The sequence below is a fragment of the Capra hircus genome, chromosome 14 (assembly GCF_001704415.2).
Source record: "Capra hircus breed San Clemente chromosome 14, ASM170441v1, whole genome shotgun sequence".
Lineage (NCBI taxonomy): Eukaryota > Metazoa > Chordata > Mammalia > Artiodactyla > Bovidae > Capra > Capra hircus.
In genome coordinates, this window is record NC_030821.1 from 60,047,541 (window position 1) to 60,067,228 (window position 19,688).

At 44.0% G+C, this 19,688-nt stretch overlaps 1 protein-coding gene across 1 annotated transcript; it reads left to right on the forward strand.

Moving 5' to 3' along the window:
* Positions 1–17,737, forward strand: LYPLA1 (lysophospholipase I). The gene is made up of 9 exons (XM_018058508.1): positions 1–193; positions 1,180–1,211; positions 6,444–6,509; positions 8,015–8,062; positions 9,794–9,864; positions 11,083–11,156; positions 13,058–13,159; positions 14,042–14,218; positions 15,966–17,737. The coding sequence occupies exons 1-9, from the start codon at positions 125–127 to the stop codon at positions 16,017–16,019; spliced, it is 693 nt and encodes a 230-aa protein (XP_017913997.1). The 5' UTR covers positions 1–124; the 3' UTR covers positions 16,020–17,737.

Sequence of the window (19,688 nt, forward strand, 5' to 3'; positions counted from 1 at the left end):
GGGGCGCGCACGCGCCGGAGCGCGCGCCCGTGGGCGGGCCCGACTCGCCGCTCGCACGCTCTTGGGCCCGGCCGGGCGCCCGCTCCGCCTTCCGCTTCCGACGCGCGGCCGCTGGAGCCGGTGTATGTGCGGCAATAACATGTCGGCTCCGCTGCCCGCCATCGTGCCTGCCGCCCGGAAGGCCACCGCCGCGGTGAGTGCGGTCGCGGGCGCGCGCCGGGGAGCCCGCGGGCCGGGGGGAGGGGGTGGGACGCCTGGCCGGTGGGTCGGGTGCGGTCGGGCGGGCGTGATAGACGCCACCTGGCCCGGGTGTGCGCGGAGAGCGCGGGGTCACGGCTAGCGGGAGGCTGTTTTCCCACCCTTGAGCTCCCATCCCCATCCTGAGCCCCCGGCCCCGTGTACCCATCCTGAGCTCCTAGCCCAGATCCCCGTGTCCCCATCCTGAGCCCGTGCCCCGATCCACTTGTCCCCAATCCTGAGTCCCCAGTCCCGATCCACTTGTCCCCATCCTGAACCTCCAGCGCGAACCCCCATCCCATCCTGAGCCCCCCGCCCACATCCAGAGTCCCCCACCCGCGCCCCGGCCCCGGGACCTCCCCTACCCCGCCCGGCACCCCACTCCCAGGCCCCCATGTGAGCGGACGGCGCCCCAGCCCCAGGCAGCTCTGGAGCAGGTTTCTGCCTGTCTGTGGATGGGAAAGGCCTTAAGCCCCCAGGAACAGGACTTTATTTTCGCACCTCACACCCCTTATCTCAGAGTTTGAAGGCTTAGTGTCGTTTCCGATCAGGGGTGCCACTGCTTAGGAAACTTGTGCGTGAGCATCTCAAACTTTTACCCCGGGAAGCTCCTTTTTTGTGATGGAAAAATTCTACCGTGTAGGTGAGACTCTCACGGTCTGACCTGAAAGAGACAACTGTGTTCTGTAGAATGTGATCGTTTGCCCAGAAGCATGTCTAACTGGAACCTCAAGAAGTGCTAAAACCCCACGTAAGTTATCTGAGGAGCTTTAAAGAGAGAAGTTAAGTATTTTTGCGGCTTCAGCGAGGTCTGTGGAGATAATTAACTTGCTGAAGGCAGTGTTCTGTGACTCCTGGTATCCAGCTTAACCAGAGCCCCGGGCTGTGACATTCTGGTGGTTTCTTGGGGTGTTAATCAGTCGTTGCTCTTTTCTCTTCTAGGTGATCTTCCTTCATGGATTGGGAGACACAGGGTAGGTACCATCCTTAGTACCCTGATGAACGAGGTCATGCACCCCTACACGAGCAAGAATTCACTGTTGAAGAACTCTAGGACTGTATAAAAAAGACTGCTAGTCATATTTCTTACACTTGGGTCATGAGATAGAATCCTTTCTTTTTTGATTCCCAGCCCCACCCCCTGCAGTTTCCCCCATCCTCTTAATTTGTCATGCATCAACTCCTGTTTCTGGAACATATTAAAACTGCAAACTCCTCCTTGAGTTGCCATGGGTACTGGATGCCAGAGTTGGGAGGTATGTTTGTAGGGCTTGCACTTGAGAACTTTCTGGAGGTGAAATTTCAAGGCAGTTTGAGAAGAACTGGTGGATTTTGTGTAGTGAGATACTATCAATGTGAGTATTCTGAGTGAAATCTTAGATGTTCTGTTCAAAAATCAGTTGAAGGGCAGAGGATGCAGTGTAAAGATTTGTTCGGAGGCTTATCAGACACATGGCTTTAGCCCTGTGGTTTATCTGTCACTCAGCTTTTCTCTGTATTGAGAGCTTTTTTGGGGGGGAAGCCGGGGAGCTATGCCAGGTCTTAGTTGCGTGGACTCAGGATCTTTGTTGCAGTGCGCAAGATCTTCCTTGCTGCATGAGGACCTAATTCCCTGAACAGGGCTCAAACCCAGGCCCTCTGCATTAAGAGCTCCAAGTCTTAACCCCTGGACCACCAGAGAAGTCCTGAGGGCTTTTTAAAATTTAAATCCTGGATTATCTGTTTGAAATGTCAGTCAAGTTGTTGTTATAAAATTGTTACAAAATTACAGAATTGGAGGGAAAGTGAAACAAATAAATTTTGATAAAGGAGCCAAGACACTATTGAGTCTTTACAAGGAGGCACTGGGCTAGATTTAGATTAAGTCTTAAAAGCGATTGATTCCTAGTATCCTTTTAGGCCTCCCAACTGGAGGTCCATGCCTTACATGGAGTTATGGGAAGGGTTATAGGACTTTATGGGCAACAGGTAGTCCTATAAAAAAGACAGACTTGTTTTCCTCTTTATTTATCCATCTATCTAATCCAGAGGTTTTTAGAGAAGCCCTGTTTCATTACCTGACAGACAGAGAGCATCTTGGTCCCCTGCAACTTTCCCAATAAAGAGCTTTGAGGCTGGAAGAATCAGGCCAAGATAAAAAAGCTTCATTTGGAGGAAGGTTCTGTGTGGACCCCAGTGTAGCCAGATACTTTAGCCAGACAGAAGTTAAGAGTGAGATGGTGACGAAAATGACCACCGTGACATTATAAAGGCTGAGAGCAGCTGTGACATCTTGACTAAGAGTGAAGTTTATATAAAAAATTAGAAGTCTGAAGGACAAAAATTAGAGGTCTCGGTTCTGACAGTGCTTGGTGGGGTGGCACCAAAGAAAGCTGACATTTAACTGGTTCCATTAACACGTGAGAAAATTCAGCACCAGCCTGTCTGACAAATGGTAATTCAGTGTTTAAGATAGTTTTTGGAGAACTGAAGTTCTTTTGTCAGGTTGACTTGCAGGGTGAAGAGGGTTAAGTGATTCAGTTTGTTGCTATAAAAATGGGCAGCTTTTTTTTTTTTGGTTAAGGTTCTTTTTTGCAGGGCCAGGCAAGGTGTGCTGTCTTAACTTGGATCTAGCAGTCTGTGTCCTGTAGATTCCTCATGAAAAGTGTTTGGTGGCCAAATGAGATTGGGAGACCTTGTGTAATTCCACAGTTTCTCAATTCCCATATGTCATTTTCCCCACATTTTTATGTTTCTGAGATTGGTATTCATCTTATATGTGTTTATTGTGATGGTGATTTTTTTTTTAATAAAAAGATTTTTTTCAGTGGTGCCACTTAGATTATGTCTTAGTGTCAAGGGAATATGATATGGCTTATTCTCCCTTTGAAGCGTTACTGTGTGGGCACTAGCATGTTTAGAGCTCTGAAAAGTTCTGCAGGAAACACATCTGACCACATGTTCCTCTGCATAACCTGTGTAATAAAATGTGTTAGTCCACACTATATTGCTTGAGATCAGTTTTCCTTCCAAAATAAAGATAGCTTTTGTTATGATTATGGAAATGTTACATTTGTCTTGTAAAAAAAAATTCAGGTTCAGATATATTTGAGAAGAGAATGAAATCAGTTGAAATCCTACAACCCAAAAGATAAATACTTTTGAGAGTATTTTTAAACTGTGTTTGTTTTTTTTTTTTAATACGTTCAAAGGTATAGAAGAGTTGCAAGAATAAAGGGGCTTCCCAGGTGACTCAGTGGTAACTGAGTGACTCAGTTGTGACTCAGTCAGGAGTCAGTGATTCCTGACTCCACCTGCCAGGAGAGGAGACTGGTTCGATCCCTAGTCGGAAAGATCCTCTGCAGAAGAAATGGCTATCCACTCTAGTATGCTTGCTGGGATAATCCCACGGACAGAGGAGCCTTGTGGACTCCAGTCCATAGGGTCGCAAAGAGTTGGACACGACTGAGTGACTGAGCATATGCTAGAATAAAACAGATTCCTCGATTCCTTCTACTCAGATTCACTGAGCTCTATCTAACATGTTACTGTGTTTGCCTAAACTTGGAAAAGTTGCCAGTACCATGACTCTTTACCTCCCAACTTTAGCACTTACCTGCTAAGCACAAGCACAGTCTCCTGTATAACCACAGAACAGTGTCTGCTTCAGGAAGTGTAGCACTTCTTTAATGTTCTTATCGGTCTACCCTGTTACCTAACAGACCTTGGCAGCTGCCCCAGTAGTGTCCTTTGTAGTAATCCTCTCCGCTTGCCCTTCAGTCCCTGCCACGCTGCCCTGAGCAGCTGCAGCGTTTGAGTCTCTTTTAATCTGGGGCAGTCCCTCTGCTCCTCTCTGGTGCTCAGGATGTCTACCTTTCTGCACAGATGGGACTGGTCCCTCGTTGAGGTTTGTGTGGCACTTCCTCACATGGAGGTTCAGCCCCATTCATTGCCTCACGCTGGGAGCCAGATGGGGTCCTCTGTCCCATTACTGATGCCGCCCCGGGTCACTCGGTGAAGGCGGTCTGTTCGTTTCGGGCTTCTCTGCCGCCGTATTTTCCCTGTGTGGTAAGCGCAAGTCGTGAGGAGGTGCTTTTAGATGATGCAAATCGTACAACGGACTTTCACCCAGGGCTTTTTGTGTGGGTGAGTCTCACTGGAGGCAGGTGTTAGTGTGTCGTGGTTCTCTAACTGCCACTCCCCTGGTGTTTTTGGCTTGACCCGCCTCACTTCTGTCATGTGGACTCATAGAATCACTTAACAGGTTATGTTCCATCATTGTGTAAAATTTTAGTTGCTTCTATTAAAATAACTTTACAGTTACATGAAAGTTACAGAAGTAGTATTTAGAGGTCCATGGCAACCCACTCCAGTATTCTTGCCTGGAGAATCCCATGGACAGTGGAGCCTGGTAGGTTACAGTCCACGGGGTCGCAAAGACTCAGACATGACTGAGCGACTTCATTTTGCCTTTCACTCAGATTACCTAGTTGTTAACATTTCTCACACATTCAAGAATAAAGTTGCAGGCCTGTTGCCTCATTACTCCACAGAGCCGCAGTGTGTTTTGTAAGCAGAAGGCACGGCCATGTGGCCACAGCATACCCATCAGTCAGGCCATTCGTGTTGACCTGAAACTCCCATCAAACCCACTGTCCACAGTCACATCCCTCTGCTCTGACCAGCAGTGTCCTTTGTGGGTCCAGATCACAAGTGAGCTGGTCAGGTTGAGCTGTCAAATCTCCTAAGGCTCCTTCAGTCTGAATCGGTCCATCTTCTTAGCTTTGGTGACCTGGACCCTTCTCCCCGACGATCTCAGTCGGGTTTATGTGACTTCTTGCTTTTGGTAGGGACACCACAGAGGGTGCCATGCGGGTCCCGGGCCCACACTGGGTTGATTTTTGTGCCTCTGATGATGATTTTATGTTTCACTACCTGGTTAAGATAGTATCTACCAAGTGTCTCCAGAATAAAATTAGTAAGTATAATTGCACTTTAAAAGTATTTGGTGGGGAGATGCTTTGATTTCATAAAAATGTCTGTTTCTCATCCATTTTTCACCTTTGGATTTAGCATCCATTAATGATTGCTGTCTGCATCTGTTACTGTGATGGTTGCCAAATAGTGTTCTTCTAAAACATTCCTTCGTTCTGTGTGTATTCACTGGCGGTCTGCAATATCGTTTCAGCCCTCTCTGTGTTTGCCTTTTCAGTGAGGTTTCTGTGTCCTTAACCCTTTTGGGGAAGGTGGATTAAAATAGAGAAGTAGTTAACAGAAAAGCAGGTAATGTTTATTTCAAAACCATTTTATCCAAAAAAGGCTTAAGTTACTTTTATTTTACCCTTTAGTAGAGGTAATGGGGCTTCCCTGGTGGCTCAGTGGTAAAGAATCCGCCTGCAGTGCAGGAGCCACAGGAGATGTGGGTTCAATCCCTGGGTCGGGAAGATCCCCTGGAGGAGGGCGTGGCAACCCATTCCAGTATTCTTGCCTGGAGAATCCCATGGACAGAGGAGCCTGGCGGGCCACAGTCCATAGTGTCACAAAGAGCTGAACACAACCTAAGCAACTGTGCACACAGAGGTAACATGTAGAAAGTACCAGGTGTAATGTCAAGTGTAAGCAAGTAGGGAGCTGTGTGTTTGTAGTGCGATCCCATTCTTGTTAAATCTCTGTTTACCTCTCCAGAGATAGCATGCAGAACTTGGAAAAAAATATGTTAAAAGATTAACTGTTTATTTCTGGCTGGAAGGATTTTGATGATGTTTATATTTTTCTAGTTTTTCTGTTACTCCATTTTGAACATACATATGTCCACATTTGCACAAGGTGTGAATGTTAAACTTGTTTTACTTTTGATGGTGTAGTAGCAAAAGAGAGATAGCAGACAGTTGCTTTATCCCTCTGAGGGTTTTTTCTTCGTATAAAATGAATTATATCATCTATCTTGGCTATTTTGTTAGGCACATGGTTGGGAGATTATAGAGTTTAAAAAAATACACTTTGTAGATTTGAAAGCCCAGTGAAGTATATGAAAGAGAAAACACTGCTCTCTAGGAAACATTGGAGAGCTTCTCATGGTAAAGCTGAAATCACATGCTTTGGGTTATTTCTAGGTTGGCAATGATTTTTTAAGGGGTGAAAATTTGTCCTTACAAATGTAAGTAGCTATTTATTCTGTTACTAACGGGACTGTAAAACAGTATCTAATGGCGTTACTTCTTCACCAGGCATGGATGGGCCGAAGCCTTTGCCGGGATCAGAAGCTCCCACATCAAATACATCTGCCCGCATGCGTAAGTGTTTCCAGTTTTCAGGCTTGCGATTTGGAGTCCAGAGAAGAAGCATCATAATAGCTTTACTTTTCCAGAAAAGCATTTGTATATGTTTAGCTTCAAACTAAAGATTAGTAAGTTCTTTAAAACATAAATGTGACCTGGTTACCTTGATTTTTTTCTTCCCTTTTTTTTTTTTAATTGAGAAATTTAAAATAATGTCCTCTTGGAGATTGATTGAACTCCCAGCCAGGAAAATTCCTGTAGATACACAGATACTTGTTAAGTTCTGAGGATATCCATGAGCTCTCTCGGAAGGGGATTTACCTGTCAGGTTTGTGACTACCTTGAAAACCCTTTGAAATTCCATCAACTAGAGACAGTATGATGCAGCACAGAGAGAACACATACTTTGGAGTCTGTAAGATTTGGCTTTGAATCCTGAAAATATTTTTAGGTGTCCAAAAGATACTAGTAAGTTTTGAGCAAATTCAGAAAGTCCCTGAGATGAGCAGGTCTTAGATCAGAGGGTGCTGAGGAGTGGTAGCCATGGAGAAGCCAGTGGGATGAGACGAGTGTTGACAGGTCAGTAGTTCAGCCTCGGAAGTGGTCATAGCAGCAGAGTGGATAAATACGAAAGAGGAAGAATATCTGAGACTAGGTGAGAAAAGGTTCCTCCTCTTCTTATCCTGTAGTACAGCCTTCATCTTAACCATTGTCAGCAACAGCTGCATAATGTGGCCAGAGTTGCCATGTGCTTCTTAATGACTCAGGCCAGAGACAGGATTCTTGATGCTGTTGGAATTTCTGCTCTATTTTTATTGGCCCCCAGATTGAATTTGGTGTAAACCTATCTTTGAACCTAGGGAAGCAAGTTTATGTCCTCAAGGAAATTTTGCTAAGATTTTATGACATCTAAGGTGGACTTGTTTCTCAAGTAAGAAGGATGGTGGTGAGGTGTAGTTAGAGTGTGTCTGTTTTCTCCTTTGGTACCTGGCTGCAGGCGGGTGGTCCAACACTGTCAGCACAGAACTGAGTTGGGTATAGTGGACACTCAGGCAAAGCTTATGTTTTCCTTATTTATTTAGAGGTCTTGTAAGCAGGTAAGAACTAGAAAATCAGCACACATGTCTTTTGAGCCTACGGGAATCGATGTCACCTTTTCTGTGCAGTACATTGCTTGCATCCCTTCCCCCCTGCCGTTAGCCAGTCTGACATTTCCAGCCATGTTGGCCACTGTTTTCTTTCTCACGTCTGGTCTGAAAGTATCAAGTAAAGGTGTAGATAAAAAAGGATATTTGTTTGCCAACTTTAGTCCATCCCAGTGGCCGCTCTTGTCTCAAGAACCATTTGGAGAGTGTGGAGCACAGAGTTGTACAGGTGTGCGTGCAGCTAAGCAGATCATCTGTTTAAAATTGCACACTCGATGTTGTGTGAGCCTCAAGTAATTATCTGCAAAAGATGGTGTTGACTAGGTTCTGTGCTATGGTGTATTATTCTTGTTTTTCTTTTTCTTCCCCATGTAGGCCGGTTATGCCTGTAACATTAAATATGAACATGGCCATGCCATCATGGTAAGTAAGACTCCACTAATTTACTAAGAACTTTTTACTTAGGGTTTTCTTTGTGTGTGTAAATTTTTTTTTTGTTTTAATCAGAATTGCTTTTGCATACATCAGTTTTTAATGAACTGTCTTTAAGTTGCAAAGTTCTGAAGTGAAATGTAACCTTTATTTCACTGTCTGGGTTCTCATGATTTAGATTCACGGGTAAACTTAAGGAGCTCCGACAGCAGGTAGAGGAAGAGGAGGGAGTGGGTGGATAGAAATGCCACAGAGTCTCTCTCACCACTTGACACACCTTTGCTCACTGCCGTGACCAGACGGGGCCTCCACCTCCCGCCTCGGCTTCTTGGCAAGCTGGCGGGTGTGCAGGGAGACCACTTCCTGATGAGCCCTCTGGGGGTCTTCAGGGTGCCAGGCGTTCCGTGTGCTTCACAGTCACTCCTTTGTTCTCTGAGCCGCGTCCAGGCCACGTGTTCTTGCTGCTGCTCTGAGAGCCCTGCCCTCAGTTCTGCTCAGAAATGACGACTCCGACCCCCGGGTCCTGTTTTCCTTTTTCCTCCAGCTCCTGCCGACGTCTTACCTTTCTGGTGACTGGGGGATCCAATGTCCATGGCCCGTTCACAGCCTTGAGTGGCTGTTGCCTCCAGGACTCTTCTTTTCCCGCTAACCTTTTCCTCTCTCAGCCTCAGGCACCCACATCTCCCCTGGGCTCTGCCATCTGGAGCTGCCCCATCTCTGAAGGCACTTAGCCCAGACCTAACCGCAGGCATACTTGCTCCCCTGTCTCCACACTCCTGTCAAGACATCGTGGGGACTCTGGTGTGTTGCCACCTTATCCTCTGCTTGTCCCCACCCCCTCTAACCCAGCTGAACGTTCATCTGTGTCTATGGGAGATTCCTTGGCGACTCTCACAGGTTCCTGCCCACGGTGGCCTCTGATTCTTCTGTCTTCCCTCTCTGACAGAATCCCTGTCTGGCACCAAGACTTCCACCTCACATTGCTCCTGACCGTAGTCTGAGCATGTAGTGGATGGCGGGGCAGACCCAGATTCAGGGTCAAGTGGTGATAGGCTCTCCAGACTGTGGTCAAGGCGGCCCGAGGGCCTTGTGCAGCAGGTGCAGGCCTTGCACGCGAGGTGCCGCACTGGTGCAGGGCTCTCCAGCCAGTGTGACTAGGAGGGAAGTGAGGAGATGGCATCTATTCAGGTGTCCCAAGGGCTGAAGATTCCTCCCCAGGTGTCAGGTTAGCCTGGGTCATTCTGCAGGTGTTTCTAACTTTAAATTATGTGACAGTGACTTTCTAATAGTATCTGCATCTACTTAGTGCAAAAGGAACTCACAGGATATCAGATTCACACATTTAAGTTGACTCTTTGGCCTGCAGAGACAGTTGTTATTTAGTCATTAAGTTGTATCTGACTCTTTGTGACTCCATGGACTGCAGCCCACCAGGCTCCCCTGTCCTTGGAATTCTCCAGGCAAGAACGCTGGAATGGGGTGCCATGCCCTTCTTCAGGGGATCTTCCTGATCCAGGGATCAAACCCATGTCTCCTGTGTCTCCTGCATTGGCAAGTGGATTCTTTACCATCTGAGCTATCTGGGAAGCCCAGAAACAGTTTAGTTTTGAATTTAACATTCTAGAGAATATTTCTGGTTAGCGTTTTTTCTCTGAAGTTACCATCAAAGGTAGATATTCTTAGAATCAAACAATTCTTTTAGGACTTTGCTTTGTTTTCCAGGTTTGACATTATTGGGCTTTCGCCAGATTCACTGGAGGATGAAACTGGAATTAAACAGGCAGCAGAAAATGGTAAGTAAGGAAAGTTTTATAGTAGATTCGGTTGTTGTATTGCTGTTGATGAAAACTATGCAGCTGTCTAAACTCAGGTGGTGGCACTATGCCACTCTTTTCTGATCACTCTTACCTTGTTGGACTGTTAATTATGGTCCATGAAGATGAGGTGGATGGGGAGGAATGGCGTTTTATCAAACTTGAATGCTGTCAGATGCATCATTTTGCTTTCATTGATGTAGGCAAACAGAAAGTCACAGAATATTTCATACTTGTGGCCAGTTAAATTTGGAAATTTTCATCTTAAAAAGGTGAAACTCTTACATACATATCAAAAGTGAAAGGAGGTAAATTTGTAAAAGGTGCAGTTATTCTCATAGTATTATAAAGAAAAATGGAATTATAGGGAGTTACTGAGTAATATAGTTAGTGATATGTGTTGAAACATTTTGCAGAAACAAAAGAATTCATCTGTTTCCCCGCCCCCCCCCCATTATTTACTGGCTATAGGGAAAATTAATACTGTGTTTGGGGGTTTTAAATAATAAGGCAAATTATTCAAGCACTGTAAATCACGACCCGCGTAAAGTACTTAACTATCTATGATTTTAAAATAACAGCTTTTAGGTACAAATGCCCATGGACAGAGGAGCCTGGTGGGCTGCAGTCCATGGGGTCACTAAGAGTCGGCCACAACTGAGCAACTTCACTTTCACTTTTCACTTTCCTGCATTGGAGAAGGAAAGGGCGACCCACTCCAGTGTTCTTGCCTGGAGAATCCCAGGGACCGAGGAGCCTGGTGGGGTGCCGTCTGTGGGGTCACACAGAGTCGGACACGACTGAAGCGATTTAGCAGCAGCAGCAGCAGCAGCAGCAGCAGCAGCAGCCTGGGGTTCATTGGAGAGAAAGAACTATAGAATGTATATGAGCAGAATGGACCGTGGATAAAGGAGTATTCATATCCCTCTACACTGATGAGAGAAAAAACTCCTTTGCAAATCACATAACAAATAATTGAACAGTTTAAGCAGTGCCTACGAAATTGAGTTCTTGAAAATACATTCTAATTTTGTATTTTAAGAGAGTGCTTCAAGTTGTTCACTTGTTTTGACCTTTAATACACTGATACAATTTAAACAGGAAAAAATTAATAATGGAAAAGCACATCAGTGGACTTATCTTTGAAAGTATTGGTGATTTAATTTTTGGTGATTTTATATTTTATGTTGTTTTTAGTAAAAGCTTTGATAGATCAAGAGGTGAAGAACGGCATTCCTTCTAACAGAATTATTTTGGGAGGATTTTCTCAGGTAAGATAAAAGTTTGCGTGGTGTGTCATTGGTGTATTTGTCTAGAAGTCTCGATCCTATTTTTATGGGAGTCCTGTTTTTAGAAGATGTTACAGAATATAATGTACTCCTTACCTTTAATGCTGAATTAAGTTTGATTGGACTGGAAAGTTCTTTTTTAGTTTTCTCTGTCAGTGATAGGCTTTACTCTAAAGATTACGACTTGAAAGTCAGTTTATTTAAGGAAATCAATTGGCGCCTGGAATGTGTTTTTCTTGAGTAACCACAGCACACACGTAGCTGTATCTGTTAACAGCTACATGATAACAGCTCTAGATAAAACTGCTGAAACACAGGTACGAGGCCCTGTCCCAGGAGATGACTGATGGGAAATAAGGTCAAAGAAGAGAAAAATCCCTTCCTTCTTTTTCTCACAAATTCCCAGGGGTCGAGCCCCACGGACCCCCTGGAATCCCAGTCGGGTGGGATCAGAGTAGGGGCCCCGACAAAGGGGACCCCAGTTGGGGGCTGAGCCAGTCACTTGACCACCCCTGCGTCTGTGCTGGTCCCAAGGTCGGGGCTGCTCCAGCCACACCCTGTGTTCGAGAATCCCTCTGTGGTTCCCATTCTGGAGTAGATGGTTCTGGTGAGGGGAGCCAAGTCAGTCTTGATGATGTCATTCTGTCCTCTTTTTTCTTGTCATGCAGAACAGGTTTTAGATGAAAGTTATGATGTTTACTTTTGGCATCTTTCTTCTCTTCCTGTACTTTTTCTCCCACCTGTGGTACTTTTTCTAGTTACGACATACTGACATTTACATCTTAATTTCAGCTCATCACCTGTTTGCCATGTCACCCCCCCACCCCCTCAAACTGCCCTCACTGCCAATCTGTAAATCCTCCAAGGCAACAGTTTAGTGTCCAGACGACCTGAATTAGGGCAGTGTTGGAATTATGGAATCATTTAGAAGTTAGAATTCAGTGGAAACATAGGTTGTTGATATGATACAGTAAAAAGACGTGCTGTTGATGTGGTATTTGTTGGAAGTCACGGGTAATGTACATTGTAGTGCCCACATTGTGACATAAATGTGGTTATAGGAATGAACACTTGGTTCAGACAGGAGTCTGTCAAGGAGATTCGTAGATTAGAGCAGACAGAAACTAAATCCTAACATCTTAGGCAAGAAAGAGTAAGTTACGAGTCTGGGGTCACATCCCAGAAGCCAGCGATGAGAATGAAGCTAGGCTTTCAGAGGCAGCTCAGACTCAGGTAGCTCTCCCCTTCGCCATCTGTGGTTGGCCTCTGCTTCCTCTCGCTTTTCCCATTCTTGAGCTTACATGTTACATGTTACAGCCACATAGACCGTGACAGTCACTGAATTTCTCAGATGAGAAAGGCTCTCACATCCTTGTGTGGCCCTGGAAGCTGTGGGCCAGAGTGAATACAGGCTTCGGGCAGCGGGTGGGGGGTGGGGGTGGGGGGGGGTTGTGAGCTCCCAGCCAGTGCTCCCGAGGTGTCCCTCCAGACAGTCCTTATCATCCTGAATTCTTCTTTTGGAAAGTAATACCAGTTTAAGACCAGATTTGATTTTCTACCCAAGACTTTGCAGAGAGGATAGTGACTATAAATTTGGACTACCCCTCAAGCATTGTCAGGGAAGCCATGAACTCTGCTGTTCAAACTGCATCTTGGCTGGTTGGGGCGTCACTGGGGTCTCATGACTGTCTTCAAGGTGGAGAGTCAGGTCCTGGAGGACGTGCTGCTCGGGGGTGCGTGTGTTTCTACCAGGTTGCCTGTTTCATTAGATGTCAGCCATCCAGTGTGACTTTTTTCCTAACAGATGGTATTGATAACAAGAATCACTCCCACCGCTCTTGGCAGCAGATCCGCCCCACTGACTCTGCCTGTTGTCTCTCCAGGGAGGAGCTTTATCTCTGTACACGGCTCTGACCACACAGCAGAAGCTGGCCGGGGTCACCGCTCTCAGCTGCTGGCTGCCACTGCGGGCTTCGTTTCCACAGGTGCCTGACGCATGCGTGCAGCGGGGCATCGCTGAGCTCTGAGATGGCAGATATTGTTGAGAATAGCCCCATATTAGTAGTAGTAATATACTTAAATTTTTAGGGCGGTTTTAGGTTTATAACAAATTGAACTGGAAGTACAGAAAGTATCTGTTTACTTTGTGATCTGTTTATTTAGACTTTATCTGCACACTACACTGCTTTTACTGTGGACTGCAGAAAGTGTAAGAAATGAGTGAGTCCTTAAAACAAGAAAGAAGTCCCAGCTGTCATGAATTCTATATTTGATGTCTTTGGTACACTGTAAGATTTATATCAAAAATTAGGGCTGTTTTTAATACATAGAAATAATGTTTTTGGAATGCTCAGTATGCTCACTGCTTAACAGCAGAATTTTGCCAGAGAATGTAGTTTTTAAATACTCAATATGTAAAGCAGTACATAATACACACAAAGGATAAGGACATTTTCAAATTCATCTTTAAATCTAGCGTTTTCTTTTTTCCTTGTCACTATATAGTAACTCTTTGGTGTCTTGCACATAGTGTTGTTTATTAACCTTCTTATTTAAATCAAGTAAGAGCTGAGAAGAACATGATTCAGCTAAAACATACTGAGTCCAGACTCTGGACATATGACTAGGATACAGTGTGCTTTGAGGAATTGATTCATTAGAACATTTAATATAAGCAGGGTGATCCTATGTCCTTTAAATGAAGAGGTGGGGGGCACAGGGATGGAGGGAGTTTCATTTCTGTGGCCAGATGTCACCTGTGATGTAAGAACATGCCGTATGATACGTGCCTGTCTCTGGTTGTACGCGCCTGACACAGCGCACCACCCCTTTGAGTGAATAACACAGCTCTGTCGTGTTGTCTGCAGGGCCCTATTGGTGGCGTGAACAGAGACATTTCTATTCTTCAGTGCCACGGGGACCTGGATCCTCTAGTCCCCCTGATGTTTGGTTCTCTCACTGCTGAGAAGCTGAAGACATTGGTGAATCCAGCCAATGTGACCTTCAGAACCTACGCAGGCATGATGCACAGTTCATGTCAACAGGTAAACGACAGGAAGCAGTGATGACAGGCATACCTCTGCAACTTTTTGCATGTGATATTTTTAGGATAAATAACATTTGATGGCTTAGGGGTTTAAAAGAAGTTAATGAATGAATTCACATTGAACCATAGGTTAGTAGGACTTAGATCAAAGTTTATTTCGTTTAATTCAACATTCATTCATCACCTTCCCACTTGCAAACATTGTACGTAATTCAAGGACAAAAAACATTCCTTTATTAAAATCTAAAGTAGATTAACTCAAATGAGAATTTTTTTTTTTAAATTTTTACTTTATTTTACTTTACAATACTGTATTGGTTTTGCCATACATTGACATGAATCTACCACGGGTGTACATGCGATCCCAAACATGAACGCCCCTCCCACCTCCCTCCCCACAACATCCCTCAAATGAGAATTTTTAATAGGGGAGAAGAGTATATATCCAAGTGACTGTATAGCGAGCAGACTGTGATGTATGTTATGTTAGAAGTTTTTTAAAAGTTCTCTGAAAAGCTGAGAAAGATGATCGCTTGTTAAGAATGAAGGACGTCAGGATAGGTTCAGAGGCTCTAAAAGGCCGAGACTAAAAACTGACTGCTCAGCACCAAGGCAGTCCAAGTTAACATTTTTTGCACCTGTCAGCCTGGCTAAATCATCTACTTTTAAGGGCAGAGAAGGCAAGTAGTAAGATTTATCCAGAAGGACGGGGGACCTAGGACTCTAGGTGTGACTGAGAAGGCAGTTGAACCCCTGATGACGTATCAGATTTGGCAAGGCTGGCAGCCAGATACCAGGAGGGAGGGGCTGCAGGTCGAAACCAGTGGTCTTCACAGCAGGCATCCTGTCACAGGTGCCCCGAGCTTAGCACACACACACCCAAGCCAGGACCCCAAACTCAGTGCCTCTGGGTCAGCACACTGAGGACTCGGGGGTGCACCTGGGCACCTGTGTTTGTGTGGAGGGGACCTATGCACTAAATGGGAGGTCAGTGGATGGACAGCTTGGGGCAGAAAGTGAGAGGCGGTGGGGCTGGAGGAGGTGGCATTGCAGGGACCTTTGGGACCACAGAGGATGTACAGTAGGCTGGAGGTGATACTGGTGAAGGGTCTCTGTGTGCTGGGGTTTGGATCTGTGAGGTCAGACACCAGGGGTAACAGCAGGGAGCCTGTTCTGGGGCAGTGATAAGGTAGAGCCGCAGGTAGGAGGCATGGAGCCATGTCCTCGGGGATGGGCTCTCTTCCACCGCTCTCTAGGCCTGTCTTGGGCACCTGCCCTCCCTCCTTCAGGTGGCTGGTTGTGTGTGATTCCTCATGAAGGCACAGAGTGTTTGGTGCTACTGGTATAGTATCATCGTTTTAGTGGGGGTGTGTTAGAAGCTGGGCACTGATGCTTAGTTGACAATAGTTGTGTGTGTGTATCATGTCTTCTCCAGGTGGTTATTGTCACTTCTCAACCCCCCTTTCCTCCTGACCCCCAGCAGAACAAAGTACATACCATTTTCCTGGGACTTCATAACACTAGAGCAGTCATTAAATGTATTAATACAATCATCACTATCATCGTAGAAAGTATTCCCAGATTTCTGTTGGTGCTTCATTTCTCTGTCACCACTTTTTATGTAACTGTAGTAAAACTGTGGTTTCACCTTATCTGTGCACACCATGGATTTAGTTAGCGGAATTTAGTAGGGATTTCATTTCTGATTTGTGTAACTGCTTATCAGACCTCTTTATTCCAAACAGGAAATGATGGACATCAAGCAGTTCATTGATAAGCTCCTACCTCCCATTGACTGACACCGCCAAGAGGCCTTGTGTAGAAGTGCACACCAGCATCGTCCAGTGGAGCACACACTTCTTCCTGTGCCCGACCTTGAAACCTCTAATGTTTGCAGTGTTAAAACGTTTTGCAAATATACACCAATGACACAGACTAAATAAATCTCCTCGTGGGAAATGTATGATCTTTGACATTTCTCTATATGTATTTGTATGATATGATCCAGGATACACTAGTATTAAAATAGATGAAGCAGCCAGCTTCTTTCTCCCAAATGTAATTCAGCAAAATCATAAAATACTGCAACCGGACTTTTTTTTACTAGATCACTTGAAAATTACTAGTATGCTTAATGAAAACTTGTTCAGGTGTAATTGAGGATTTAAGACATAAAGGGTTTATACGTGCTGTGACTTAGGACTATGGTCATATCCCCAAATTACATAGTCACCATGCAGTATCCATATTTTTATATATGTGTTCTTATATACTTAATGATTATAATATTAAGAATGAGGTGTTATTACATTATTCCTTATAAGAGGGATAATGCTTCTAAGTGTCCATAAAGAGTAATATTGCTCTCTAGAATTAATGGCCCTTTTATTTTGGGGACCAGGTTTTTCTTTGCTGAATATGATTTCTGTTCTATTTAATATTCTTTTTTCCTCTCTAGAAATATGTTCTTTCTTCTTTTTATCCTTCATAACAGACCAAATATTGCCTCCTTGCCATAGACACTTGCGGTCAATATATGCTGTAATTTGACATTCTGAATCACAGAAGAGGTGGAGTAAAAATGTATTGATACTTATAGAAAGAAACCTGACATCCCTTCAGAGTTTGTACACTACTTCCTAAACTGGAGTTTAGTCCACATTTTGGACCTTCAGAGTTACTAGAATCTTCAGTGCAGGAAATGAAAATAATTCTGTGGTTGTATTTTCCTGTAATTAACTGAAAGAATAGTTAGTTCATATTCTAGTATGTTCTGGAATATTTAAAACTGATCTTAAAAACTGTAATCTCTAAGATGATTTGCTCTAAGGTGATTCTCCTCATAGCATAGAATTTACTTATTCTGCACATATGTTTGAAACCGACTGCTGTAGGAAATGAGCAATCATTTCAAAAATTTTGCTTTATTCTTCTCTGCCAACAGACTCATTTAAAATTTTCACTGTAGTCAAATGATATTTTTAAGTTAGCTTTTGTGCAAATGTAAAAATAGCAATTATCTGATTTTAAATAATCAGATTTTTCAAACTATCGGTTAAAATTACTTGAAAATAAATTTATGGGTAACAAAAGTTAGTCAGAACTCAATACATGTGGTGTAGTTACCACACAGTTTAATACATACCAAAAATGTACACTTGATAGTTCTGAGCTGGTCATTTTTCTGCTGTATTCCAGCTGACTAGGACAGTGTTAGGATGGCATCTTCGTAAATGGGTGCTATTTGATGATGGAAGTGACTTGGTATGGACTACATAGAGCATGTGAATAATGAAGCCATATGTTTATGTCTGGATTCACAGTTTTTAAACAATCATTTACTAAGTCATTCTGCTTTACCTTGAAGAATATAAACTGTTGTTTCACTGACACAAATCAGCAAGATCTAACTTATGGCAAGAAATAGTCCATTGAAATACTGTGCTGTAACGCGGGAAAACGTAAATCTTTTTCACGGTTTCTATCAATGTGAAATAAAATTGAATTCTGACTTTGCTGTGACTGGCTCTTTGGAATATCTTTGACTTTTGAATTTGCCTTGGAACGGCTGTACGGAAAAGGAGGAAGACAATGATGCAGTTACAGGAATACAGGTGGAGAGAGCAGATCGATGGTGGAATGGAGTCAAGTGGGAGCCAGTGTTAATGAGCTAAAAAAATCTCCAGTTTGATCTTAAGGGTTCCTGGACTATTGAAGTTTTCTGTGGTGTGTCCTTCTGTCTTCTCCTTTCAAATAGTTTCACGGGATTTTAAAATTAGTGTCATAAATCAGTTATCCGGGTGGTTTTTTCTCCTTTTATTTCACTGCTATTTCTTTCTTTTCCCTGTAAAGGAATCCTGTCTGCCTTTTAAACAGTCCTTTGGCTTTTGATTTTGAATCAAGTGACCAGCTCACCTTTTTGTGAGGCTGCTTGTTCCATTTGAGGGTGGCCTTCCTGCTTAAGAGAGTTCTGTGCTGAAATCTTGTCTCCAGCTTTAGCTCTTTCTTAGATTTATCCTTCACAGCAGTGGCTTATTTCATGTGATAACCTTTTATTTCACCATCCTTTTGAAACTCTTGGTTCAAAAATAGGTGTGGTCCAAGCATGATTTTAAATCTATCTACAGATAACAACAGTGTCTTACTAAAACTTAAGTGCTTAGTCCGTTCCAGGCAGGCACTGTACTAGGCATTTTATATCCTTTACTCATATAGTCCTCACATCAACCTTATCTTCATTTTCCAGAAGAGGAAATATACTTGGAGAGATGAAGTGTTTGCCCCTGGTCCCAGAGCTGTTATGTGTAGAAGCCAGGATTCAAAATGATGTGTTTTCCTTACCCTGTAGTCCCCTGCCATGCTCTGTGCCCCCAGGAGGTAATTTAAATGCTTCTAAACATTAAAAAAACAAAACAAACAAAAAAAAAAACAAAAAAAAACTTGTTTCATATCATTCAAAACACCAAGTAATGCCAAATAGACTGGGGTAAAATTCAGCTTGTCCTAAATAAATTGCATCCTCCAAAGCGCAGAGAGAACAGAAAAGGAACCTAAACCCCACAGGCCACACCTAATTTGGGGGCTCAGAAATAACTCACCATGATGAAGCAGGCATCCTTTCAGGGGCTCCACTCTGTCACCGGGTGAACCGGAGAAAAATCTGACTCCTGGGAAGGGATAGGAGGAATTTGTCTGTCTTGGCTTGGGCTCTGATAGAAAAAGAGGGGAGCCCTTTCCTTGAAAACACAAGCTTTCCTCACAGATACTTGGATTCTGAATTTGTACTGTTAATGTGGCCTGGAAACACGTAAGCTTCTAATGAACAAGAATTTCCCTGGAAAGGTCCATGGTGGTTCAGTGGCTAGGACTCTGCTTTCACTGCCAGGGGCCAGGGTTCATTCAAATCCTGGTCAGGGAACTAAGATCCCACAAGCCTCAGGGTACAGCCAAAAAAAAATTTTCCTGGGACTGTGTCTGCCCCTCTGGTACCTGGAAGAGGCAAACAGATTCTCCCATAGACAGTGATGTATTCTCAGCCCAGGTTGGTTAGTTAGCACTGCCAACTGAGCTCAGCACCCCTAAAGGACAAACCTGATGAGAAAACTACCTGCACAGGTGAGTACCAGGTGACACAAAAGGCAGAGGGATCACTGGGTTCTCAGGAACGTGGAGAGACTAATGGTATGAGAGAGTTCAACCAACCAGAGGAAAGGACAGACAGGTGAAAGCACACAGTATTAGAAAAAGCAAACTTGTAGATGCACAACATAAACACTCCAGTGAGAAATCTTCATGGAAAAGGATTATTTATGATGGTATTTATGATGGGGTAAAATACTTGAAACAACCCTATGTGGAATAAAAGTCGCCCAGCTAAATAAATTACTCTTCACTTGTACAATGGTTTGTTACACAGCTGTTAAAATTAATTTGGGAAAGATTCAGAATACATTACTGATAAAGAAGTG